The 27546-nt window shown below is 37.8% G+C and overlaps 1 protein-coding gene and 1 non-coding gene across 3 annotated transcripts in view; one reads left to right on the forward strand and one right to left on the reverse strand.

The window, feature by feature from the left end:
• The first annotated feature begins 7147 nt into the window (after nt 1-7147).
• Nucleotides 7148-27546, forward strand: part of Serpinb7 (serpin family B member 7) — a 31503-nt gene continuing 11104 nt past the window's right edge. Inside the window, exons 1-4 of one of the 2 annotated variants that reach the window (XM_021174055.1) lie at nt 7148-7185; nt 12849-13034; nt 20056-20106; nt 20647-20763. In XM_021174055.1, coding sequence (XP_021029714.1) covers nt 12867-13034; nt 20056-20106; nt 20647-20763 — 336 coding nt within the window. In that variant the 5' untranslated portion in view covers nt 7148-7185; nt 12849-12866. Of the gene's footprint in view, nt 7186-12848; nt 13035-20055; nt 20107-20646; nt 20764-27546 lie in introns of those variants that run through there. The other variant, XM_021174062.1, reaches the window with a different exon arrangement.
• Nucleotides 25326-25454, reverse strand: LOC115032487. Its single transcript, XR_003838158.1, has one exon. It is a non-coding gene; the product is annotated as a small nucleolar RNA SNORA17 (small nucleolar RNA).

A 27546-nucleotide genomic window follows, 5' to 3' on the forward strand; every position in this document is an offset into this window, starting at 1 on the left:
AAAAAGAAATAAGTTGGATTTTATTTATACACCATCAATACATTCCTAAATGTCAGCAGAATTAAGTTCAAAGAGAGAATGTGGTTAATAGGCCCTAAGGATGACTCAGTTTGGGGGCATTTACATTTGTTGTTCATCACTATTCTTTTGGCTGTCACTATGACAAGATGATGAAATAATGTGACAGAAATAAATGCAAATCCATATTGCCTTCAGTATTTTAGTTTCTGATAAGTGGAGATTAGAAGTGTTCACAATCACATCATTTAAATGTCTGAGGAGACTGTCATGTTCCTTTTTGCTGAGTGAAAGTTAAGACTGTTCACAAGTAGAGAAGAAAGAAAGGATTGATGGAGGCAGTAGAACAAGAAGGCACAATAAATATTTACATGAAACAAGCTATGTAGACTAGTTGGATTCATCTGTGCCCTTCCCTCAAACCAGTCACAAAAATGTAGTAAGAAATAAAAATAGACATAACATGCAATCACTTAAAATGAATCTGTCCCGGCAAATGTAATTAAGCCCTGAAACTTGCTCCTACAAGATTTTATTTAAATAAATAGCTCAGAGAAACCGAAAGGATTAGATATAGCAAACACAGTTTATATAAAAAGAAATCTCAAAGCTTGGTATTTGGAACAAGTAGTATGCTAAGCAAATAAATAAAATACAAACAGCTCAGTCTTCCAGGCAACGTGTTAGTATATTTTGTGATGTGCAGAGTATTTTCCTTAGTTTTGGAAAACTGTCTTAATAAAGTCATTTCCTTTTTATTACCTTCTTGTATCACTCCTTACCAGAGAGATTTTACACTCTCAACCTAATTACAATTCTCCTTCTCTCCTTTGTCTTCCATATACTTCTCTTTCTCCTCCTTCCCCATCGTCCTTCTTTTCCTCCTCCTCATTCACCTTTTCCTAACATTTGAAACTGAATCCAGGACCTTCTTCATGCTTGCAAGCACACACATCAGCGCCTCAAGTATGTTACTAGCTTTCATGTACTCTATTTTCTTTCTTTCTTTCTCTCTCTCTCTCTTTCTTTCTTTTTCTTTCTTTTTTCTTTCTCTTTCTTTCTTTTTTCTTTCTCTTTCTTTCTTTTTTCTTTCTCTTTCTTTCTTCCTTTCTTTCTCTTTCTTTCTTCCTTTCTTTCTCTTTCTCTCTTTTTTCTCTCCCTTCCTTCCTTCCTTCCTTCCTTCCTTCCTTCCTTCCTTCCTTCCTTCCTTCCTTCCTCCCTCCCTCCCTTCCTTTCTTTTCTTTTTTTTGGGGTGGGGTTTGTTTGTTTTTTTTTTTTTTTTTTTTTTTTTTTGATACAGGGTTTCTCTGTGCAGTCCTGGCTGCCCTGGAACTCACTCAGGCTGGCCTCAAACTCAGAAATCTGCCTGACTCTGCCTCCCAAGTGCTGGTATTAAAGGCATGTGCCACAACTTCCCAGCCTTGTACTCTGTTTTCATTGAACATACTTAATTTCCTATCTTCCATTATAGTAATTATTGAAGTCTTTTAGTCTGTAGAGTTTTCTTACCTTATCTTTTGCTAGTCTACAGATCTTGCCATCTTTACCAGCCGCAAGAAATTCACAGGTGGGAAGTAATTGGGCTGATGTGCATGGTTCTGAAGCAAACACTAATTTTGGAAAACAGTGAAGAGATTAGTTTCTTCTCTCAATATTGCTGCGTTTAATCTGAAATTTGTTTCACCATTTTAAATGTACACTTGTTAAAACTAAACTCTAACAAATAACTCTATACTCATAGTTCATAACATAATTTTTTGTTTTATTATCTGGTTTCAACTGTTGATACATAAAAATACAAAAGCCCACTTAACCCTGTAATTTAGCTTTTAGAATTTAGCTCTTAAATTACTTTCCCACCATAATTCATTAATCCTTAGTTAATCATCATTAAATCCATTCTTTAAATGTGGGATTTTTTTCAAGGTCTCTTGCTAACATGTTTTGTCTTCTCTTGATCCTGTGTCCTTTCTATGGTTTAACTATAAATGTCAAGAATTGAAAAATTTATTTATTTCCCACTAAGCACTTCTTTTACATATAGACTTAAAATGTGTATACAATATGTCTCCTTAGTTGTTTATTAAGTTGTTCTCTAATTTTGCAGAAAAGTATTACTTTGGGTTCAGACAGACCTGTTTTGTTTGTGAGCTTTTTATTTTTAAAAAGGTGGGTCTTTGGTATATTTATATAAAGAATTTAAAAAGAATTCATAGTCAATGGTTCATTTGGAGATAGTGTGAGAATGAATATCAGATAGAAGGTAGAGGTACAATAAAGATTCATCTTGGTGCTTGACAACCAAGCATAATAAGATTAGGAAAAATCTACCTTTTTCCCCCAACTTCTTCATGGGTTGTATATTGATGTTGTTGAGCCCCAGTCAGTAAACATCTGAGAGGGTAACTAAAATAGTATTCTTGGTAGAGATAACAGTGCTTTTCAGAATTGAAGTGCAGATTAAGAACAAGACTAGAAAAACATGGGAGACCCCTCAAGGTGGTTTCAGCGAAAAGGGAAACTTCTTTGCAGGGGTGTGTGTATCACACGTCATAGTGAGCCTTTGGTAAGTGAGAATAACCAGCTGTAAAGTTTATATCATTCTCGTTTGTGTGACCTCGTCTATACTTGGAAACTGGCAAGATCAATGGAAATTTGGGTTGTAATTGTCTTGCAAGAGAGAATAGTTGACATGACTCCAGTTGTGTTCCCATAACTGAATTTCCTTCTTGGACTTATATCCCTTTGGGATTGGTTGGTTGCAAATACACAGTTGCAGACAGTCCAGTGGGAGGGATTTCTGAGTTCAGTAGAGAAGAAACAGTTGCAAGAAGACCTTTAATTAAAGTTGACCTGGTAATCCCAGTTTGTCCATCACTTGAGTTGCTTGCCTCTATTCAATCTTCTAGTCATTTATAACTTTATCTCTACAATGAAGAAAGAAGGAAAAAGGCCTAGAGAATTTTGAATCACTGTAATCAACTATACTATAATTAGAACAGAAAACAGGAAATCCATTCATAAGCTTTATTTTTCCAACTTAACAGAGTCTCCATCAGAAAGTTTACTTCAACAGCTAATTCAGTGTTTATTCATTATTTTATTTGCCTCTATTGTTACAAAGATATTATGGTATCATGCAGCTGATCAGTAGACAGTTGTATTTTAGTAGACAAGCTTTCTTTTTTTTCTTTGGAAATTGGCAAAATTGAAGAAAATAGAAGAACACCTCTATGGTGATGGTACTGTCAAATTCTGATAACCTTTTACAATAAAGGACTAGTCACTCTGGCAAGCATTAGCTGTTCTTTGGAAACCATTCAGCTGGAAGAGTTTAGATTTCTGTGTATGGTGGACTGTGGTGGTTTTAACACAAACCTAAATACTGTGATGGGAGATCCTGTAATAGGTTGCCATCCTTGTTTGTATGGCATATTCCACAGGCAAAGCTGTGAGCAGTTGACTGGACACTTTGGTTATATATGGTCATTTTTCAGGGTCTAAATTCTTCTCAGTGAACTCCAGTCTGTAAGATGGCAGGGCAAGTCTGGATGGTGTGGTGTGGCTTTCCATTGCCAGTCAGTAGGGTGGAGGACAGGCTGGCAGAAAGACAAGAATGAACTAACTCACCCAGTTTCAGGCTACATGAAACTTTCTTAGTTGAGGGAAGTATCTAGAGAGGTCAAGAGCAATAATAAACTCAACAGATACTTCTCTGGAAAATTACAGGCTGTCATAAAGAAAAAGGAATAAGGAAGATAGAAAATGATACAAAAAGAAGCCAGACCAAGTTAGGAGTAGAGAGAAATATTTTAGTTTAATGAGTGATAAAAATGTTGTGCTAAATTCTGTTCTAGAGTATTACCGCAGGCAAATTTGTACAAAATAGGGTGAGAAAAAAATTGGGCCATAAGAAATCAATGCCAAATGCAATAAAATTGAAAATTAAACTCGGAATCACAGCTGTTTTTAGTATCAATATTGTCTTCTTATAGAGGGGAATGTTATAAGATGGGTTAATGAATACCATCATCTTAATTTATTTGAACTATTATATTTAACTCATTTTACTATAAAGAGTAGAGATGGAAAAATTACCTTCTTACATCTGATTCACACCCAAACTGAATAAACCACATAATGATCATCTTAATCACATGCTATTTTGAAACCTAAGCTAATGCTCGTAAACTTCTGTGAGGACAGTGCTGTGCTCTGAGTCATAGAAGATCCACCCCAGAAGTGACATCTAATCATCAGTAAGCAGGTGCATGGAGCCTGCACCTAGGGACAGCTTTAAGACCTAATTTGATTTTTTTAAAAACAAACCTGGTTATATATGGTCACTTTGATCTATCAAATAGTGGTAAATAAGGTTGTAACCTCAGCCCTCTTGCTCTTTTCCTAAGTGCAGGGCATAGAAATTTAGCACTGGAGAGTACAGAAAAGGGTGGAGATGAATGTGTGTGGTCATCATCAAAGGTTCTATGTGTAGGAATGCTGTTGTAAATACCTTGTTGTTTTCCATACTCAAGTATGCCTCTCTTATTCTCTCTTGTGAGTGGCAGATGACTTCACTACTGAATCTCACTCCAGTTGTAGATGGCCAGAGGCCAGCTTCAGAGTTATAAAAGCTCTCTAGGTTGCTTCATCGGAAGGATCCCTCTTTTAGTAGTGCAGTGAGCATGTATTAGTAGCAGTTACCCTTTAGGTGTCAGATTTGAGGTGTCAGAAAGGGTCTCCACAGCTGGCCATCGCTGTCAGCCCTCTCAGCTTTATTTTGCAACCTCCTTATGATTTCTTTGTTCTTAGCTCAGGATTCCAGCTCACCCTCTAATAAAACTTTATATCCAAATGAGAATTTTAATCAGCTACATACATTGAGTTGTGGACATATCTTGAATGTATTTCCTTATTTTCTTGTAGCAATTTTAAACATTATGAGTCATAACTCAAAATGTAATGTTACTCTCGATATATTCACATAAGTCCCCAGAAAGAACCCTTCCAGGGTTCCTGACACTTCTGTGCCAGTTCTGCACTCAAGAAAACCTCCTTCCCACTCATGGAGACTAAGGCAACTGTTTCTTCTGAATAGCAGGTCCACTCACAGAAATATCCTCATACATCCTCATTCTTCATGGATTGGGCTTTTGTAGGACATCATACTGTATGCATATTTTAGTGACAAACATTTAGTTTTTAAGCCTCAATTCTACTAGTACCATGGGAGCCTTGTGTCCTGTTGAGGAGAGTTTAGTCACCAAAATAATGGCATCATTGGGGGACTTAGAATATCTTTAGCATGGTTTGGAAATATACTAGGTAAGCTGAGGTACTTTGAAAAGACTTATGCCTCAAAGATGTGGATGAGTCTTTGTAAATGTCCAGCCTTAGAATGAGGAAATTCAGGATGCTGAGACCAGGAAGTCCAAGGACCACTGTATTAGATTGGTGAGCCTTATCCTTTTCTCCAACAGTATCTTCTGTGCATCTGAGCCACCTCTTTTCCCTTCTGTTAAACTATCCAGCAAAGGGATATTATTTACTTGGGCTTTAGTAGTAAAATAAAGTGCTAAGAATGGACGAAGTCATCAAGACTTTCAATGTAATAATATATTATTCTATAATAGAATATATAATATATGTTATATCAATGTTATTAATATAATACAATACATTATTAGTATAGTATATTATATAATACAGTGTTTTTATATGTAATAATACACTATTATTTCACTGTAATGAGCATACTATTTAAAAAGGCAAAGTTGTGGTGGGGTGAAGGTTGAAAGGGGGTATTAAAATTTTGGGGGCTTAGACTATAGGCAAGATGCTATTTTATATTATATTACCAAATTGATTGAAATATTATTTAATTGATGTAAAATTTAGCCACAAAAAATTAAACTGGTTCAAGGTCACATCTAGTAAAATTGCCCAGCTGGAATGACCCTAGATCTAGTAAATTATTCTTTATTTTATTTCCAAGTTACATATAGTCTAAGCAATGGGAGCCTAGATGCAAGCTTGTCATGTGAAACAGCAGTTCATACTTGGCTCACCCCCTGTTTCTTCTCACACTCACTGCCAGCAACAGCACTCAGTTGCTTTGAACCAAGTTTCTTGTCTCTGAATATCTAACCATCATTCAGCTTTGATGCTACTCAGCTTTGAATGAAATTACTCAACTTTGTCTTTTGCTTTTGAGGCTATATTTGGATATCTCTTCTCATGAAATCACAGTATATCTCTTGACTATTCTGCTTTTTATAATACTCCCTAAAGCCCCATCTTTTTCCCTTTAGAGGAATATGTCTTACCTTTTTATTTACCTCAATGTTCAGCATTTATCACAACCAAGAGCAACCTATCCCCAGATGCTCTAGCATGGCACATTTAGTCTTATGGCACATTTCACAGCATGCCTTTGTTTTATGATGTCAATGATGATGACCACACATTATATCTGTTTGTTTTCGGTTTTCCTATCACTGACTTATTTCTCTTATGACAATGGCAGCTGCCTCTCCCCATATGTTCAATGAATTAGTCAGAGAAGATATTCATTTTAGAGAATCTTGAATGATCAAAAGTATTCAATATTTGCATTATGCCATACAATTAAAATGGAAGAGATTCTAGAATAGAAGGAATAATGTATGAGGTCAACCAGAATCAATAATATAAGCTTGCTTCTCCAGAAAGAGTCAGCTCCCTCATCCTCAGGTACAGATTCCCTGGTTCCCAATTCTGTAGAAAATGAGCCCTTGAAGGGGGGTTACTCTGCTGTCTTCCTTGTTGTCTACTAAAATTGAAAGGGGGAGAGGAATAGAGAAGTCAGAAATATCACAGATGAGCCACTAAATTTCATATCATTTATATACATATTTAAAAATATATGCTATAACAATATTAAAATCATTCAATTTCATGAGAACATATTTATTCTGAGAACTTTGAATTGAAATTATAGCTCATTACAAATTTTCTTCAATTTGCTTGAGCATAATTTCACTTGAGTGGAGTTATCTTTAAACTATTGTGGTCATCACAATAGGAAATAGGGAGTGTCTGAGTCAGAGGCTTTATATTTCAGAGTAATGCAGGGAACTCTTCCAGACTCACCCAACCAGCTGCAACTTCCTCTATGAAGAGAGTAAGGTAAATGCTTCAGATGTCCACGGAGTAAAGTTGAGAGAGAGGGGGTGGAGTGAATCTTCAGTTCTTTTCTGTGCATGAAACATTAAATGCATCAGGCTTTCCGAAAGGTCTTCAGCTCTCTGGCTTATGGCTTCTCCCGATTTGCTTTGACTAGCGTCACAGAGAATGACATTCACCACAGCGTGGGAGATCAGCTATCAGTCAAAATTTTATGTTCATTTTTTTCAAAAGATAAATGGAGATATATGTATGAATCTAGCTTTTTTTATTTTGTGTGTTCCTATTTAGGTCACTCACTATTTGTCGGGAATTTACCAATGCTTTAAAATAGAATCAATCATAATGTAAGACATTCATATGGATAGAATAGAACTTCATCAAAGTTAGCACTTTTTAAAATAAATGGAAAGGTTTGAGAGTAATTCCGGAGAGCAGCAGTTGTCTTGTAATATATTATTTGAAGTACTGTTGACAAAAATTAAATTTCTTTGATAGTTATGCTGTTCTTATATATGATTTAATACAGTAAATATATAAGCTTTCTGCTAGTAATTAATTATTAGGAGCAATTAATTTTTATTGCATAGTAAAAATTACTCTAAGATTACATATGCTTTTACCATGAAGCCAAACCATGTATTTTATCAACCAAGGGCCACAAAACAGAATCATTGTAATTCTATATTTTATTGAAGGTGATTTATGTAAGTTTTCTTGTGCTTCATTTTCAAAACTATTTTCTTGATACTTTAATTAGATTATTATAGCAAAGCTTTGGTGAAACCTGTAATTTGTTGTTGTTTTGACACAAATATATTGACACCAGTAGAGAGACGGAAAATGTTGTTAGTGTTGAAACAGTCCACAGCTAACCAAAGCTGTGATTTTCATCTGAAATTTCGGATTTAAGAATGTTCATGAGAATTTTCTACTTTGTATTAAGTTTAAAATTATAAAACATTTCTTCCTATTTTGTAATTTAATATAAAACTTAGTCTATGGAAGAAACAAGAGAATATGGTTTGGGGGTTACATTAAATCTTCCTCTCTCTAGCCAAATTCTTTTGTGATTAAAACGTTTGTTGTTTTTTGTTGTTGTTGTTGTTGTTTTTTGTTTTTTGTTTTTTTTTGTTTTTTTGTTTTTTTTTGTTTTTTGTTTTTTGTTTGTCACAGCATGATGGGTGACCCTGTGGTGACATCTTATGTGGCTTGAGCCCAAATTACTTTCCTTTACAACTGTCTTAGTTACATAACTTAAGGACCAAATGTTTGGCATATGTTGATGCTTTTCCAAACATTGTTTATTTTTATTGGCATTTTACATATTTATATTTAAGTTGCTGCAAATTTTTTATAGGAAAAAGGAAAACTCTTTAGATACTAACGTTTATTCATCTCTCAGCAGGGGACATCAGGGCATTTAGTCCCCTAGTCAGCCTTAAGTAAAGTTGTCTGTTTGCCTATGGAATGCAGGTCTCATCTACAAAGAGGAGAGGGGCTTTCATTTCATGAATGTACAGTATACCAATCAACTATGCAAAATATAATTTTTCTGGAGTTTATCTTCAACCTGTGTGAGCCTGTTGATGTAAGAGTGATTGAATGTATTTAGGGCTATCCATCATTTTATAAGTTAAGACTTCATGATTTATTATTGTCTGGGAATGTCTTGGCTCATCGTTTTCTGTAATTACTTTTTATCAGTATGATTTGGATGCCATGAAATCTATCATATTCAATGAAATTAGTTAGACTAATTTTTTAAAATGAGCAAATTCCTGTGTTAGTTTTCTTGTCTTTTTGATATAATAACCATTTTGTGAAACATTACCACGTTGACTAAAAGTTTATAAAAGAAAAGCTTTTATTGTTTGGAATGTAAAGAATAATGTTGAAAACTCAGAAATTATTCTCTCTTTTTTTAACTGAAAAGTGTAAATAAGCAAGACATTTTTAACCAAATGGGAGAATTGGGGTTTAACTTGAAGTAAAATTTAACCTGATAGCCTCCACTGGCCTAAAACCCTTTTAGTTTTGTTTTAATGGCTCAGCCGCCACCATGTTGGTGTGTTAAAATGTTCCCACGGACACGATATTCCTGTGAGCTCTGGATGGAGCTCCTATGCGTTTGCTGTCAAGGTGGTTTCTAAGAGCAATTCCATTCATTTGCACCGAATGTTCACTGCCAACAGGGAGTCCTGAAACTCTTTTGAAGACAGAGATTCTAAACACATCTTGTGGAAGAAATACTTATGCTTCTAAAATTAATGAAAAAATAGTCAGTGTTTGTTTAATTTTTTGCTTCATGCTTTTATTAATTTGCTTCACGATTTTTCAAATTACAGATGTAATACTTATTCCTAAGGCCAAAATACAATTCGGTCACATAAAGGCTTAGGGAGCATAGATAGTACCAGTGTCACTCAGTGTGCAAGGCTGGCCTGTTTTCACTCACTACCAAACCCATCTAGAGCCCCAATTGTATTTTCATGTTTCTTTTCACTATAATGTTTTATTGGTAGTGCCAATAGGAATCACCAGTGTTCTCTGTCCTGAATTAATTGAATAAGATATGAAATCAGTTAAGTAATTTCTGGGTAGTTTTATTTGATTTCAGTTTTGACATTGCTAGAAAACCCAAAGCTTTGTGTACTATAAGTCACTAAATTACACCATCAGACCAAAATAATGTTTTCCTTCCTTTCCTAACTTACATGTTGTTGTTGTTTGTTTGTTGTTGTTTGTTGTTGTTGTTGTTGTTGTTGTTGTTGTTGTTGTTGTTGTTGTTCTTCTTCTTCTTCTTCTTCTTCTTCTTCTTCTTCTTCTTCTTCTTCTTCTTCTTCTTCTTCTTCTTCTTCTTCTTCTTCTTCCTGCTGTTGAGATAAGGATGCATGGTGTAGCACTTGCTGGCCTGGAGTTTACTGTATTGACCAAGCTGGCCTTGAATTCAAAGAAGTCTGCTTGCCTCTACCTCCAGAGTGCTGGGATTTAAAGACCTGAGCTACGGGATCTAGCCTCCTAAATAATTTATAAATGAACATAGATATTCTTTCTTGGAATAAAGTGTGTGTGTGTGGTGTGACTGATTTTTTATTGGATAGTTTCTTTATTTACATTTAAAACCTTACCCCCTTTCCAGGTCTCCCCTTCGGAAACTACCTATCCCATCCTCCTCTCCCTGCTTCTATGAGGATGTTCCCCTACCCACCCACCCACCCACCCACTCCTGCCTCCCTGTCTTTCCATTCCCCTACATTGGGGCATTGAGCCTTCACAGGACCAAGGGCCTCTCCTCTGATTAATGCCTTACAAGTGCATACTCAGCTACAAATGAGGACGGAGCCATGGATCCCTCCTTGCCTACTCCTTGGTTGGTGGTTTAGTCCCCGGGACCTCTGGGGGCTCTGGTTGGTTGATATTGTTGTTCTTCCTATGGGGTTACAAACCCCTTCACCCCCTTCAGTCTTTTATGTAACTCCTCCCTTGGGGACCCAGTGCTTAGTCCAGTGTTTGGCTGAAAACATCCCCCTCTGTATTCGTCAGGCTCTGGCAGAGCTTCTAGGAGTCAGCTAAATCAGGCTCCTGTCAGCATGCACGTTTTGCATGCACAATAGTTTCTGGGTTTGGTTACTATATATGGGATGGATCTACAGGTAGGGTAGTCTCTGGATGGCCTTTCCTTCAGTCTCTGCTCCACACTTTCTCTTCATTTCTGCTTCCGTGAGTATTTTATTTCCCTTTCTAAGAAGGACTTAAGCATCTACACTTTCTTTCTTCTTCTTGAGCTTCATGTGGTCTGGGAATTGTATCACAGGTATTCTAAACTTTGGGACTAATATCCACTTATCAGTGAGTGCATACCATGTGTGTTCTTTTGTGATTGGGTTACCTCACTCAGGATATTTTCTAGTTCCATCCATTTGCCGAAGAATTTCATGAAGTAATTGGTTTTAATAGCTGAGTAGTACTGCATTGGGCAAATGTACCACATTTTCTGTATTCATTCCTCGATAGAAAGACATCTGGTTCTTTCCAGCTTCTGGCTATTATAAATAAGGCTGCTATGAACATATTAGAGCATGTTCCCTTGTTATATGTTGGAGAATCATCTGGGTATATGGCTAGGAGTAGTACAGCTGGGACCTCAGGTAATACTATGTCCAATTTTTTGAGGAACTGCAAGACTGATTTCCAGAGTGGCTGTATCAGTTGCAATCCCACCGACAATGGAGAAGTGTTCCTCTTTCCCCACATTCTTGCCAGCACCTGTTGTCACCTGAGTTTTTGATCTTAGCCATTCTGACTGGTATGAGGTGGAATCTCAGGGTCATTTTGATTTGCATTTTCCTGATAACTAAGGATGTTGCATATTTCTATGTTCCTGGAATGTAACTGGTAAAAATGGCAGTTTGAGAATATTCTTTTGGGTTACATGAATCTTTCTCTGGGAGATATTTATCTCCCATATTTCTGTTTTCTTTCATCTAATGACTGATCTGAAGATTTTCTTCTTTTTCTGGAGTGACAGGTTGAAGCACAAATGATTTTCTGTTGCACATCACTACTATAGTTTCTATTCAAGGTCATCTCATGGAATAAGGTAAAAGGTAGTTTAGAAGAATGAAAAACTTGCTCCAGTTCATGGAACTATTAGCAACAGGGTTGGGACAGTGCTGAGTCACCTGAATAGCTATCACCTTACCAATGAAATAGTTCTCAAAGAGAGTAGTTTGGATTGTCTATACAAATTCATTTAGTTTGAGTCAGGTTCCCTGCAATGTTGAAATCACTAAGCTATGGAGAAAGTCTCCAAAGAGACACTGAATGGGTCCTTGGGGAATTCCAGGCTGTTCTCATTGCTATGTATCTCAGTAACAATGTTATAAGAATTCAAAGATAATTTTCATCCTTGATTCTATATTTGCTATTATAGCTTAATTGGCTCTTCTAGCAAAATCTAGACCTGTGTTGGGAAGTTTTAAGAATGTTCATGATATCTATAATGATTACTTTATTTTACACTAAAAACAAAACCAAAAACAAACAAACAAACAATAAAACAGATAGTGGACTCTCAATGATAAATATATTTATGGGACCAAAGTTGAACAGTGTTTAAGATTATGATGAGTGCTAAAAACATCATGGCAAACACTGGCTCTATGGATGAATATGAAAGCCATAATAGAGACACTGTGAAGAAATGATGTGATAAAGTAAAAATGGTTTAGGAAACAACGGCTATATTGAATGGACTGCATGATGTAGCTTTCCTTTCAGGAAGTAATACTTTTGCTCTTCCTCAATTTAGAAATGTGAGGCTATTTGAGAATGAGTAAATGCCTGAATGTACATCTTGAAAACATGCCATCAGGACCACTGAAGATAGAGTAACCCATCAAAGAAAATCAGGACCATTCCCAATGGGAATAGAGTAGCTGTTTTGTTGATGTGTCAGGGTGTGGAAAATGAAAGTATTCTGTACCACTGCCAAGAAAGTTTTAGAGTAGTAGACCCAAGAATGTAGGTCCAAATGAATCATCTCTTTTGTCCCAAGCTGCTTGATGATTGCACACAAAGTTGAAAAATTAAGCTTTGAGTTAATAATCATAATAAACACATGAATGTGCTCTGAGTTGATTTAATTCTCCATTGACCTCCAGGCAATACTTGGTTTCAAAATGGCCTCCCTTGCTGCAGCAAATGCAGAATTTGGCTTCGACTTATTCAGAGAGATGGATAGTAGCCAAGGAAATGGAAATGTATTCTTCTCTTCCCTGAGCATCTTCACTGCACTGACCCTAATCCGTCTGGGTGCTCGAGGTGACTGTGCACGTCAGATTGACAAGGTTAGTGCTGCCTTTTCCAATCAATCCTAGGAATGAACTGTTTTCTCCAAGAAAATGTTTCATGATAAGCACTGGACTTGGCCTCCAGTCCTTGCTTTTCAGCTGGGGGTAAGAAGAAATAAATCTTGGGATGCTTTTAATCAACAGATTGTTTCTCAGAATCCTTTAGCTTTGATAGCAACTGCAGCAGGGTCTGGACAACTTGGTGGGGATGTAAATTCTTAGGATGAATTAGGAATTATAGATATGGGTGTGGGTCACCTGTCAGTTTTAGAAAGCTCTCCAGGCATACCCTGTTTGAGAGCCACAGGATTAATAGACACAGCTTTGATAGAACTTGACAAAGTGTCCCAGATTTGTTTTGTTTTGTTTGTAGTGCTGGATATAGGACCTTCACACTTGCTAGACAAGTGCTCAAACACAACCTGATGTCCTAGTTTAAACATAGGTCACATGGACACAAATGACAGTCACAGGCATCTAGACAATGGAAGGCTACTTGAACAGTATGTGCCATCACCGCCTTCTTCACCACTTTCAGAAAGTGCTTATTAATGTGCCCTTGTACACAGCTCTAAAGAGCTATAGTCAAGGTTTTCTTCTTTTCTCCCATGAAATCATCATAGAAATTCACCCACTCAACAGAACCTATCTTGCCATGTGTAGCTGTTTCCACAGACTCAGAAGCCATCTCTTTTTGATTCTAGTTGTACCTATTACTTTAGTCCAGTACTGTTGTGGGTTGTCTCTGTGTGTCCTTAAACTGCAATGATTTTCTCTATCTCTGCATAACTTAATGAGTCTGCTGCAAGTGTGCAGCCGAGTGAAGTGGTGTCAGACTATTAGGAGACATAGGAATTGACAGCTGAGGTGGCAGAGGGTCATACAAGGCAACATCAGTGACAACTAACTGTTGATGACATTGTTAACTAAAACCTCTGGGACAAGCCCACTTTTATTATTATAAAACATAATTTTATTTGGCAATTTCAATAACTCGCTGAAGTAGCATTATGATCTTGATTTTTATGGTGGGATTACCAAGCCAACTGTGTGGTGATGGATGCCAGTCTTGTGACTCAAACTCTGCCTGGTCTTTTAAAGTAAATTTTCTTGAACTGTGTCCTGGTGAATTGAAAAAGCCACCATCTGGCTAGAGACTTCTTTCTACAGCATCATCCTTCACTCTCGTGCATGAATTTCTATAGCTGCTGCTGTCATGATAGCCCACAAGAAACATGAGAAGAAAACATCAACTACAGTCACAAATAGTCATGCAAAGTTTTAGTCCTTTGTGACATGCTGATTTGGATATTAGGCTCCCACATCAGTCTTGCCCCTATTAGCTCCTCCATAGAGCATATGCTCCCTAGCAATATGAATTACACATTTAAATTTCAGGGGAACTTGGATTTGATCAATGGAGTCACAATTTACAACTTCCATGCATATGTCTTCAAAAGGCACTTCCAAGGAACCAATGATCATTTTTCTTTGGATGCTCAAAATATCATAGTTTGGTTATGTTCACCTTAATTCTTTTGTTTTGGTATTCTTTGAAATCCTTGTCCTGTGTATGTTCATGCATGTAAGTGTAGGTATACGTAAGCCACAGCATGTATATGGAGATCAGGGAATAATCTGAGAAACTGCTCCTCACTTTCCATTTGTTTGAGATAGAATCTCTTGCTTGTTTCCTCCATACAATGCTTGGCCAGCTAGCTGCAAGCTTCCAGAAATCCTCCCGTCTCTACGTTCTAGCTCCTTGGGGAAGTGTTAGGACTCTAGACTTGTCAGGTTCTGGACCCCAGTTTATGTGAGTTCAGGGGATTCACATTAGAGTTCTCATGTTAGTGTGGTGAGTGCCTTACCCAGTGAGCCATCTCCCTGGCTCAGTGTTGCTGCTGTCCCTAACAGTGGAAATGCCTAAGGTCAATCCTTTGGTTTTAGGTAATCCTTTCTCCAAACCTTTAAGCCTCTTTGCTTCCTGATGTGTTTTGCTGTGATTGACGTTGTTTACAAAGCCGTATAATTTGCCTCATAGTTTTCACTTGGCTCTGATATTGACAACCTTCCTATCTACCCCAACACAGAAAGAGCAAGCATTTTTCTTCCCTTTGCTCTTCTCTCCCAAGTTAAATTACTATTCACTATGTTGGATTTGCATTTATCTTAAACCACGAACTTGGACAGTAATATTATTTACAAGTTGTACAAACTTGTGTTTCCTAAGATCTCCGTGGGTTTCCCAAACAGCATTTAAAAATAACTACTGTAGTGTGCATTCCTATTGGAGCACTCTGTAAGGGAAATGGTAGTGTGGTGATTTGGCATGAGTACTTAGGTAGGAGCCCCAGGGAAACTACATCCATGGCTCCCTCCTTCCCCATAGCTAATACGAGGATCTTGAAACTCACTTGGCAGAGTTTTCAGTCCTTGTCATTATCTGATTTAACTTGATGACTACTTATAAAAAGACAAAGAATCGCTGATCTCCTTTCATGTCCATAAGAGGCTATGGCAGCATAAACGTAACATTTCAGGTGGAAAAAAATGTTTCCAATGGAAAAAGGAAGAAATAGCCTTATGATAAAGCCTTTGAAATTCTAGTATTTCTCTTTGTTTATCCCATGCCACTCCAGACATGGTCATATTATTGTTGGACCAATGTGTTTGTATGTTCAGATAAAATTGCTGTGTATCTAGTCAGAATTGCACTGCTCCAGATCTTCACAAGCCAACTAGGACTGAATCAGTATAACTAAAGCAGCACAAAAATGCAAATAATGACATTAAATAGGTTTAATTGCCAAAACTTTCTTCAAAACTTAAGAGGAGTATCTTTTGAATCTTTATATAATTTTCATAAGCTTAGCTCAAAGAATATATTATTAGTAAGTAGCAAGACTGAGTCCTAGCATTTCACCATGATATTTTATTATTTTTTTTTCTTACACTTCAATATTTCCAAATAACAGTCTACATACACTGGCTTTGGGACTCTTTTGTTACAAAGGGGAGTTTTAAGAAGAGCTGAGTCCCCGGATATGACAGTCTCTAGATGGTCCATACTTTTGTCTCAGCTCTAAACTTTGTCTCTGTAACTCCTTCCATGGGTGTTTTGTTCCCAATTCTAAGAAGGGAAAAAGTGTCCACATTTTGGTCTTGGTTCTTCTTGAGTTTCATGCGTTTAGCAAATTCTATCTTACATCTTGGGTATTCTAAGTTTCTGGGCTAATATCCACTTATCAGTGAGTATAGCTTCTAAACACTGACATCATTGCATACAGCAGCAAGATTTTGCTGATAGGACCCAGATATAGCTGTCTCCTGTGAGGCTATGCTGGGGCCTAGCAAACACATAAGTGGATGCTCACAGTCAGCTATTGGATGGATCACAGGGCCCCGCAGTGGAGGAGCTAGAGAAAGTTCCCAAGGAGCTAAAGGGATCTGCAATCTTATAGATGGAACAACAGTATGAAATAACCAGTACCCCTGGAGCTCATGTCTCTAGCTGCATATGTATCAGAAGATGGCCTAGTTGGCCATCAGTGGAAAGAGAGGCCCATTGGTCATGCAAACTTTACATGCCTCAATACAGGGGAACGCCAGGGCCAAGAAGTGGGAGTGGGTGGGTGGGGGAGTGGATGGGGGAGCGTGTGGGGGACTTTTGGGATAGCATTGGAAATGTAAATGAAATAAATACCCAATTTTTAAAAAAAAGGAAAAACAAGAGCTGAGTCGGCTGTACAGTGAGTGTTGAGCAGATGACTTATTTCCCCCTTCACACTATTGACTAGCTTCTTTATCAATGAATGATCTAAAAGCAAAAAGTTTAAAGCTCTAAAACAGCAAAAAAAGAAACCTGTCAAATTATATTACAATTTACACTCACGTGAGACTAACACGCCATTAGCCCTGTTCTTAGTGCAGCACTGGTGGCCAAACCAGATGTCACTTAGTGTCACTCACCTTCATACGCTGAAGGTCAAACTCTTCTCCCCGGACCACTTCACAGAGCAGGGAACTGCCCTCTCCTCACTCGCACTTCTCATTTTAGGAAAAAGGACACAAAAACATCCTTCAAGGTCAAGAGCAGTTGTCACACACTGGATTCTGTCCTTCTCCTTACACAACTTTTCCTTTTCACCAAGAAGCAAGCTTGACTTATTTTCCCACACAAATGGTACAGAGTTGTGAGGACAAAACATTAATAATGAAACAAGATAGTCTGTGCTTTTTTTTTCCCTCCTTGGAAGTAGCAAAAACAAACTATTCCATGGACTAGTAAGTCCTTGTTGAAAATAGACAGGACATATTTTAAAGCCACAATGTACCCTGGCACATTCTGTCTTTAAATTTACTTTTGCTGTTAGTGGGAAGAGACAACTACTGTATTTTCTATGCCACTGAACATTTGTGTGTTTAGCCAACTCTGAATGGGAAAGGGAGTCTGAGGCTGCTCATCTTTGCAGTGAAATGCTAGGGAGAAAAGTATACCAGAATTACTGGGTGAGGCAGAAGCAGCTGCCTTGCTATCTGCAGAGACCCACATTGCAGTCAGGATTGCAGGGGTCCTGAGCTGAGTCTGTAGAACTGATCCATCAGGGCCTAGCAGCTACTTATGTTTTCCTTCCAGCTGTTGGAAGAGCAGAAGAGTCCCCAGCAGCCTCGGTGCTGTCCATTGAAACCACATGACCAGTTACTATGTAGGACATTTTCCTACCTCTGAGGAGAAAGAGTATTTTGTATTCTTGCTTTACAATCTGTGCTTTATTCAAGCCAACACTACAGCTTTCTCAACTTCTCAGACAAAGAAGCATAAACAACCAAACCCAACAAAGTTTCACTTTCATATTCTGTCTTAGCTGGATGGATTGTTCTTTGATATAAAAAGTATAATAATTCAATTCAACTTAAAAATAAAATTTTAACTGAGAAACAATAATTATATATGTAAATATATTCATGGAGCACAATGTGATTTATTGATCTATGCATACATTATAGAAAGATTAAATCAGACTAATTACCACATTCATCATTTCACCAAATTCGGTTGTTGTTTTCGACTTAGCATCAGTGGAGACATTTTCTGATAGATTTTTATGGTATATGACCTGAGGCATATGCTCTTGAGCTTTTACCATAGCAGTTTATCATACCTATAGATTTTAATACAAGGAAACCCTAATCCACCTAACGACTTAATCAGAATCGTCCAAGGATCTGTGGCTCACAGGCCATGCAGGTTCTAGTAAACATTTTAAAATACTTTACAACTGAGCATGTGATGTATGATTGCCCACAGTTGAAACAAATTTCTTCTTGTAGGGAATTAAAGATAATCAAGTGTACATTGTAATTCAGCAACAACTTGACAGCATAACAAAGTTTTCAACTAGGCATAAAATAGTAATTTTCCAGTTTTGTTCAATTATAAATATAATAGATTCCTATCCCAAATAAAGCCACTTAACACTAAAATTTCTAAAACCTAGACACATAAGAATTTAGAAAGCTCTGTAGATATAATCCTGAATTACAGGAAGAAATTTTGAAAATTCCCGTTCTTCTGGCAGAAGCTACCAAAATGTGCCCTTGAATTAAGACTCCATAATAATCCAGAAGGTAGGTTGTGGTGAGAATGAATGTTGTAGAGATGATGGCTTTAAGAAAAGCTGCTTCAGAGATGAAGCAGTCATCACCATATGTATGCCTGCCACCACAGAAAGATTCTCCATCAGTTGAAAATGCCCCTTACAAAATCAAAATCACATTTGATACAAAAAGAGAACATTAAACTTGATCAACACAGATACCTGAAGTGAATCTTTGTAGTGCATTGCTGGTGCAGGAGAACATGTAGCTATGAAGACTAGGGAAAATGGGAACAGAAACCTGAGTTTCTGCACCTACAGGAAACTTAATGGGTAAAATAGGAATGTAGCCAAGTGATTTTACATTCGATATTATTAATAACTTAAGAAGAGTGTACATTGAGGGTCTCATGACAGGGGCCAGGAAAGATGAGAAGGATTCAGTCCCTGACATGGTGAAGATGATACTTTGTTTGAGGACATGACAAATTCAAGTAAAACTTAATATTAATTCTTAAAGTGAAATTTGAAGATATGTAGAGATTATAGCTGTATAAAATGCAAATTGAGTTCATGATTCCAAAATTAGTTTAAAAATGGGGAGGGGGCCAGATTCTGGTAGGCAAGATTTAAGGAAACATTACATAAACTCATGAATTGTTGACCTAATGAATACTGACCCAAATGCTCCAATGAACCACCCAGGTGAGGTGCGGGTGTTGCATCAGTCCCCACACAATATGGTTTGCATTGTGCAATGCTTGTAGAGAGTATTGTGATAGTATTTCAATGGACTGGGTTGAAAACTCTGTGTATTATTTGCACCTCTGTCAGTAACCTTCTGCTGTTGTGACAAAATACCAGGGAAAATTGACCTTTAAGGTATACAGATATATTTGGCTCCATGGTTTCAGAGGTTTCCATTTGTACTTGCTTGGCTCTCATTCACTTCACATCAGGAAATCCCTTTCCCAAGAGTCCATGAAACCAGAAATCCAGAAGGAGATTAAGCAAGGGAGGGATTCTGAACTCTAATAATCCAATTCTCTTTCAGAATCCTCACCTCCAAACAGAGCTCAGGAGATTAAGACTTCAAAACACAAAATTTGGGGACTTTTGAGATAAAATATTTCAAAGCCCGTGTTTACACTGAATTTACTAAATTAATACAAATCTATCAATCATGGGTAATCTAAATTAAGTTAGTTTGTGGAACAGGAAAAAAATGATAAAGATGAAAAATAGAGGCCATTTTCTGCTTAAGACATTGACATTCATTTGGAATTTTGAGAAAAGTAAGCTCTAAGACACTACTGATATTGAACTGACACTAGATGAGTTTTTCAGAAAGTAGGCTTATTTTCAAAAATCTCTTGCTAACTGATCTGATTCTGACAGTATTTTTTGTGTCATATCTGCAGGCACTGCACTTTAACACCCCATCAAGACAAGGAAACTCATCGAATAATCAGGTAAAGGGAACAGATTCCTTACAGAAAAAAAAAATTAGAAACTAAATAGGAGATAACCCTATATTTTGAATATGTTTTAATGCTTTCTAATCTGTTAAAGCAAAGCAATCCATTCCAACTCCTCCAAACTTCAAATATAGTTACATAAGAATATCAAATATAATTTTGATAATTTAATTATTAATTTACTAATATTTTGTTTTTTGCTAGGTTGTAGTAAAGTATTGATGATCAATCAGCCTTTCTCTTCTGTCCTTTATAGGTAAATTAACTTCCTGACTAATTCATTGGTACGTGTTTTGGACTAATTGATAATATCCGACTAATAGCTTCATTTCACTAAACTTTTTTTCAGTTTGATTGCAGACAATATGACAAGAAAGGGTAAAAACACTGATAAGTATGAGGATTTGCTTGCTGTTTTTGAAGCAATGTTTTTCAGTTCTTTTATAGAATAATATACATATTTATTTCATGTTAAGTGATAGTATGCATCTATTCAGTATGAAATTGAATTTGTATCCTTCTGTTTGATAACAGTCAGGTCTTCAGAATCAATTGAAAAGAGTTCTTGCTGACATAAACTCATCTCATAAGGATTATGAACTCAGCATTGCCACTGGAATTTTTGCAGAAAAAGTGTATGACTTTCATAAGGTGAGAAAAATGCATATCCCAGATAGTTACATCGACTTTAGACTTGAACCTTGTCCAATCTATCATATGAATAATGTCTTTTACCTTCCTACAAGGCATAAAATATTATTTTATTATTGTTGATGCTGCTATGTTCAACATATCACCTTCCCATCCAGTGAACTCCCATATTCAGGATGGTTCAACTGATGGACAGACTACAAAGACAAAAGCTATTGCTAGTGTAATGATGTTGAGCTGTAACAGGAAGTGGTAAATGGGCACACAGGGGAGTCCATTACGGGAGAGATGAGCTACTGCTTCCTTTGAGCAGGTCTACTGAGACAGGCGTGACTCCCAGTGAGTTGAGCCCATTTGTCAGTTTGTTCTCAGTGAGTCTCCTCACTTTTCCTTCTAGTTGCTTGTTCTTAGTGATGCTGTTTTACGTAAGTTCTTCCCAAGGAGTTATAGCCAAATAAGGCCAGCCATTGCAGACACTGACAGAGAAGAAGCTCAGTTTTAACAAGAGTTATATAGGTGACTAATATTGCTGAATGGCATTGAGAATCAATGCATCATCACAGTACCTTGCCTACTGAAAGGCTATGAGGTGCAAAATATAATCCCTAAACTACAGCACTAAGCTTACTTTGGAACCTTCATTACTGTGATGATCAGAAACTTCACTTGGTTAGAACTAGTAAACAGTCACACTTCCTATATTTCTGTGGGAACATATCTCCCTTCCATTTATCCACTCTTCAATCAACCATTCATAAAACTCTGTCTCTATGACATCACTGGGTAAATCTCCTGTATCTTTGCCAACTCTCTGTCTTCCACCCAACCATTACTGTTCCGTCTGACTGTCACCCACTCAAATTCTTTGCCCCTCCCCAGAACCACTCCCAAATCATTTGGTATCCTGCCAATTACAGAGTAATAGGCCTCTTTTTATTTTTCCATCATTTCAAAAGATTTCTATGAAGTTTTAAGAGAACCATTCTGTGTGTTTATCATATTTTATTTTTTTATTCCCACGCAGATCGCTAACTCATTTAGCATTTAGGAAATGCTAAATCATTTGTCTATTTGTCTACTATGCTATTACTATACTTTTTACAACAGTTTTAAGTGTATTTCTTTTTCCTGACTCTCATAGCATGAAAAGATATCGCATTAAGAATTACATGAGGCACAGTGAAAGCAAAATTTGATCAAGAACATGGAAAATAGGGAGATCACTCTTTAAATCAAAATGTAATTCTGACACTTTCCTCCCAGTTTCCTCCCTCTAGTCCTTTCCATGTCACCTCCCTCGCCCTTACTTTGTTTCCCCTACTTTCAAGTTGATAGCATCTTTCTCTTTAATTATTATGGACACACACACATTTGTAACCAAATATATATTTGAAACCAAATAATAGAAGAACCAAAAAATACAGAAAAAGTACATACATATAAACACACATGTATATTATTTGTGTGTAAATGGTTTCAGGGTTGGCCTTTTTACATTGGACAACCAATAAAGAGGCTAATACATGGTAGAGGTTGGTTTCCCTCTCTTCAGCTACCATTAATTACCCATTTTCCCCCCTACGGGTTAGCCCCTTCAAAAATTTTCCCCTTTCAAGTTACCATATTCTCTAATATTGCCAGTGTTTTAATCTTTTTATGTAGTCACTTGAAAGAGACTGTTTCTCAAAAGATTTCTTGGAGTTCTTGCTCTTACAGTCTTTCCACCCACTCCTTCTATATTTTCCCCAAGCCATCAATACAGAAGCTGTGATGTACATGTTTCTGTTGGGCTGGGCTTCCCATGATCTAGTGATCTCTGTATTGCATCTAGTTGTGGTTTTCTGTGATAGTCTCCAGTTGCTGTAAAGAGGAGCTTCTTTGATGAGGGTTGGTAATTGCATGTATCTGTTGGTATAAGGATATGATTTATAATGTAGTTTGAAATATGCTGCTCTAGGAAAGTGGTAGTAATAGATCCTTTTCTAATGTTAATGACCTCACTTTTCTCTCCTACTGAGGGGTCTTAAGTCTAATTAGAAATCTCTTGGGTACCATCAAAATGTGAGTGCCACTTATTGCACCACTCTTTATATATTGTCTTTTTGGTCATTAGCTTGACTCATAGGTGTTTCAAACATTTCAGTCTGCTTAATTTTTCTCTCCCTTGGCAGCTTACATAGTACATTCTGGATTGATGAAAGTTAGACTTTAGGAAAGAGGCTTCCAGTTTAGATCCAGCTCAAGTCATCTGAGTCCTGTGTCCTAAGCCTGTGATATCTTCAGCAATAGCAACTCACACTCAACTCCTGAGAGACAAGCAGAACTATATTAATAATTTATATAGTTTTAGGAGTCATTTTTATTACTCTCAGTGGCCACTCAAAAGGAAGTTTCTCATGCATGGTTGTGGGATTTTTGTTAGTCCACAGTTTTTATGGGGAGCATTGTCAGCTCAAGTGACTTAACTACCTCTAATGTATGTGTGTGTATGTATGATATATGTATAAATGTATTTATTATACACATACTTTGTATAGTTTTAGACAAATATAAGATAATGATTCCATGAGACTTTATCAAGCAACTTTAGTATTATTTGTCCTCTCAAACCTAGTATAGTTAGTTATTCCTGCTTCCCCTTTTATTTTTTTATCTTTTCATTGATTCTTTGTTAATTTTACATCATGCACTCTAATCCCACTCATTTTTCCCTCCCCTTGTACCCTCTGTCCACCCTTGCAACCTTTTCATCAACAAAGATAAATAATTTCACTGTGGAAGCTGTAGTGTATCACAGTGTGCCCTACAGTATACTTTTCTGTCCATACTTCAAAGTCATTTGAAATGACTTTGTTTGGTACAAGGCCTCTGGTTTCTGATACTCTATCAATTCTGCAACCTCACTGGGACTCCTCTTGTATATCCTGTTGTTGACTTGTGTCATGGAGATCCTGAAGTTAGAGAAGTGTAGGACTGATCCCTTCGTGCACTCTAGTAGTTCATCTGGTGTTGATGTTGGAGTGGGCCAATTCACAGACCTGGATCTGGGTCTGGGTCTGAGAGGTATCTAAGCTGGTCAACCCACTGGCTCTCCAGATTTTATGACCTTGTGCTACCAACCCTTGCAACCTGGGCTAGCTCTACAGTTCGGCATAGGAGAGGTTCAGGATCTACTCTCCTGAGTGTTGCAACTGGTGAAGGATATGGCTAGTTCTCCCACTCTAGTGATCCCAGGGACAGCGCTTCCAGCTGCCATACGTGGTGAGAGACAAGGTAAAGGAGAAAGGTGTCTATCTTGCTTATGCCACTGCACAGCAGACAAGTTGTGGGGCCAGCTCTCTCATGCTAACACCTTGGGGCTGGTTTACTTGCAACCCCCCATGTCCAGAGTCAGGTCTACTGTACAGTCCAATTGAAAAGTAGGATCTCCTCTCCCAAACGCTGCAGCAGGTAAGGAAAAGGGCTGTTCTCTCAACTGCCATAGGTGGCAAGGGAGCAAGGGTCAGTAGGGTATCTGACCATTGCTCTTGCTGCTTAACAACAGACAAATTGTGGAACCAGCTCTCCCAGGGTCACCTCTACTGTGCTACCCAAGTGATGAGCAGGGCCTGCTCACCCTAGTGCTGAAACAGGTGAGAAGTGGGGTCAGCTTTTCAGCTCTCACAAACTCTAGGAGCAATGTCTCCTGTCTTCTGGAGGTGGTGAGGGGTAGGGGGAGGGAGGCTATCTCTTCTCTTTCCACCCCACTGTCAGGAAGATTAGTGGTAGGGCTCATGGTAGGATACTCACATCATTGGGTTGGATCCCCCTTAAGTCCCACAGTGTGAAGTACCACTCTTCTAAGTAGTACAGCTCTCCAAGGACAGTGTCAGCTCCCCTGATTTCATATTCTCAGGGCCAGTTCTCCCAACATGCACATGTGATGGGTGGGAACAATTCTGTATAGCCCCCAGATACCAACATGTCCCTGGGCTGAAGCCTGGACCAGGGATGTCCACATGGCCTCTGTTGGTAACAGACCATGGATCATACAAGACAATGGACCCAGACATGGACCCCAGTGGCAACACAGGCCAGGACCCCACCATGGACCCAGGTGTCATAAACATCTCATATCAGGTTGTTCCTCAATCCTTCAAGTCAGCATTTCTGCTTCTCTACATTGTGCTCACAGCCTTCTGTTTCTCCTTCTCTTCCATTTCTCCACTACTTACTTGCTCCTCTTAGTGACACCTGTGGTCTCTGAGTGTCTGGAGTCATCTCAGGAGTAGAAGTATTATGCCCTACTCATGCATTATGGTACTGAAAAGGGATCATCTCAGGCATGTTCTGACCCCTCCTCTAGGCTTGCATGGCACTTGACTGGTGGTCAGCTTATGCTAGCTCCATGTCTGGGCCCACCTGAGTGGCCTCACGTGAGTATCATTTGTCTTAGGCTCATTCCCACCTGGGTCCATGGTGCTAGGGTGGGTTCTTCTAAGTCTGCACCCTGGCAGCCGTGTTCCCTGTCTAGTACCTCTAGTGCCAGACTGGCTGCCATCTCTGGTTCTCCTTTTTCAGGGAACCTTAAGCTACTAATCATTCAGTTGTTCACAGGTCAGAACACAGCATAGACATGGCCTCTACCCTCTCTGTTAACTATTGATGCACATAGGATATAGCCTCATCACCTGCAAAACTCTAGGAGCAGGACTTCTATTATTTTCAATGATGTCTATACATGTGTGTCTTTCTGGGGATATGTACTCATGAGTGTGTTTGGAAACATGCAACCTATAAATGCTGAATCAAAAGAACATGAAACTTGAAGAGATTTGTAATGAATACATTGATTTATATATATGAAAAGTTGCCCTTCTAAGGAAAGCTCAGGAGGTACAAGCTCACCAGATATTTACAGAACTGTCAAGCTTTGAGAAACTTCAAAAAACCCTAACCTGTATTAAAAGGCCAGTGCTGACAAGCTACACAGAACACTAGTAAAAAAAGAAAATTAATGCCCAATTTACCTCTGGAATACGGATTTTTAAATTCTTTAATAAAACACTTGCAAATAAAATTCAACAGCCTATTAAAAGAACCATTTACAATGGCCAAGTGTGATTTGTGTCAGGGATGCAAAGATTCTTTCAGTACATATAAATCAATAAATACAATATGCTACATGAATAAAATGAAGAGGTAAGAGAATATTATCACCTCAATATGTGTAGAAAAAGGTATTAAAAATAAATGTACACAGTAATATTTTTATTAGATATTTTCTTTATTTACACTTTAAATGGTATCCCTTTCCCTGGTTTCTCCTATGAAAACTCCCTATCCCCTCCGCCCTCCCTCTGCTCATTAACCTACCCACTCCTGCTTCCTGGCCCTGGCATTGCCCTACACTGAGGCATAGAGCCTTCACAGGGCCAAAGGCCTCTCTTCCCACTGATGACCGACTAGGTCATCTTCTGCTACATATGTAGCTAGAGCCATGAGTCCCTCCATGTGTTTTCTTTGGTTTGTGGTTTAGTCCCTGGGAGCTCTGGAGATACTGGTTAGTTCATATTGTTGTTCCTCTTATGGGTCTGCAAACCCCTTCAGCTCCTTGGGTACTTTCTCTAGCTCCTTCATTGTAATAAAGACTCCACTATGTTCATACCTTATTTATAATATCCAGAAGCTGGAAAGAACCCAGATGTCCTTCAACAGGGGAATGGATACAGAAAATGTAGTACATTTACACAATGGAGTACTACTCAGCTATTAAAAACAATGACTTCATGAAATTCTTAGGCAAATGGATGGAACTAGTAAATATCATCCTGAGTGAGGTAATTCAATCACAAAAGAACACACATGGTATGCACTCACTGATAAGTGGCTATTAGCCCAGAAGCTTGGAATACCCAAAATACAATTCACAAACCACATGAAACTCAAGAAGGAAGACCAAAGTGTGCATCCTTTTATCCTTCTTAGAAGGGATAACAAAATACCCATAGAAGGAGTTACAGAGATAAAGTGTGGAGTAGAAACTGAAGACCGTCCAGAGACTCCCCAACCTGGGAATCCATCCCATATACAAACCCAGACACTATTGTGGATACCAACAAGTGTTTGCTGACAGGAGCCCAATATAGCTGTCTCCTGAGAGGCTCTGCAAGTACCTGACAAATACATAAGTGAATGCTCACAGCCATCCATTGGACTGAGCACACAGTAATAATTCTTAATAAACTAGGTAGACATAGAATGTATATTGCTGTCTCAAAGATAATTGAAAAATTTGGTCAGTAATAAGACAATCATGGTCACTCTCATTATTTATATGCGACATTAAATACAATATTAAAAGTCTAGTTGATAAAAAGAAATGAAAGATACTCCTCTCAGAAAGAAAATTTAAGTGGTTGGTGATTTAGGTCAGTAATAGAGCTCTTGCCTAGCAAGCACAAGGCCCTGGGTTTGATCCACAACTCTGAAAAAAAAAAAGACAAAATAACAAAAAGAGAAAACTTGACTGTCCAAAAGGATGATGTGATATATATCACCTATCACATACCGATATGTCAATCATATCACCTATCACATACCGATATGTCAATCATATCTTTTTTTTTGATTTTTAATATTTTTATTACATATTTTCCTCAATTACATTTCCAATGCTATCCCAAAAGTCCCCCATAGCGCCCCTCACTTCCCTACCCACCCATTCCCATTCTTTTGGCCCTGGCATTCCCCTATATTGGGGCATATAAAGTTTGCAAGTCCAATGGGCCTCTCTTTCCATTG

This window comes from Mus caroli, chromosome 1 (genome assembly GCF_900094665.2).
Source record: "Mus caroli chromosome 1, CAROLI_EIJ_v1.1, whole genome shotgun sequence".
NCBI lineage: Eukaryota > Metazoa > Chordata > Mammalia > Rodentia > Muridae > Mus > Mus caroli.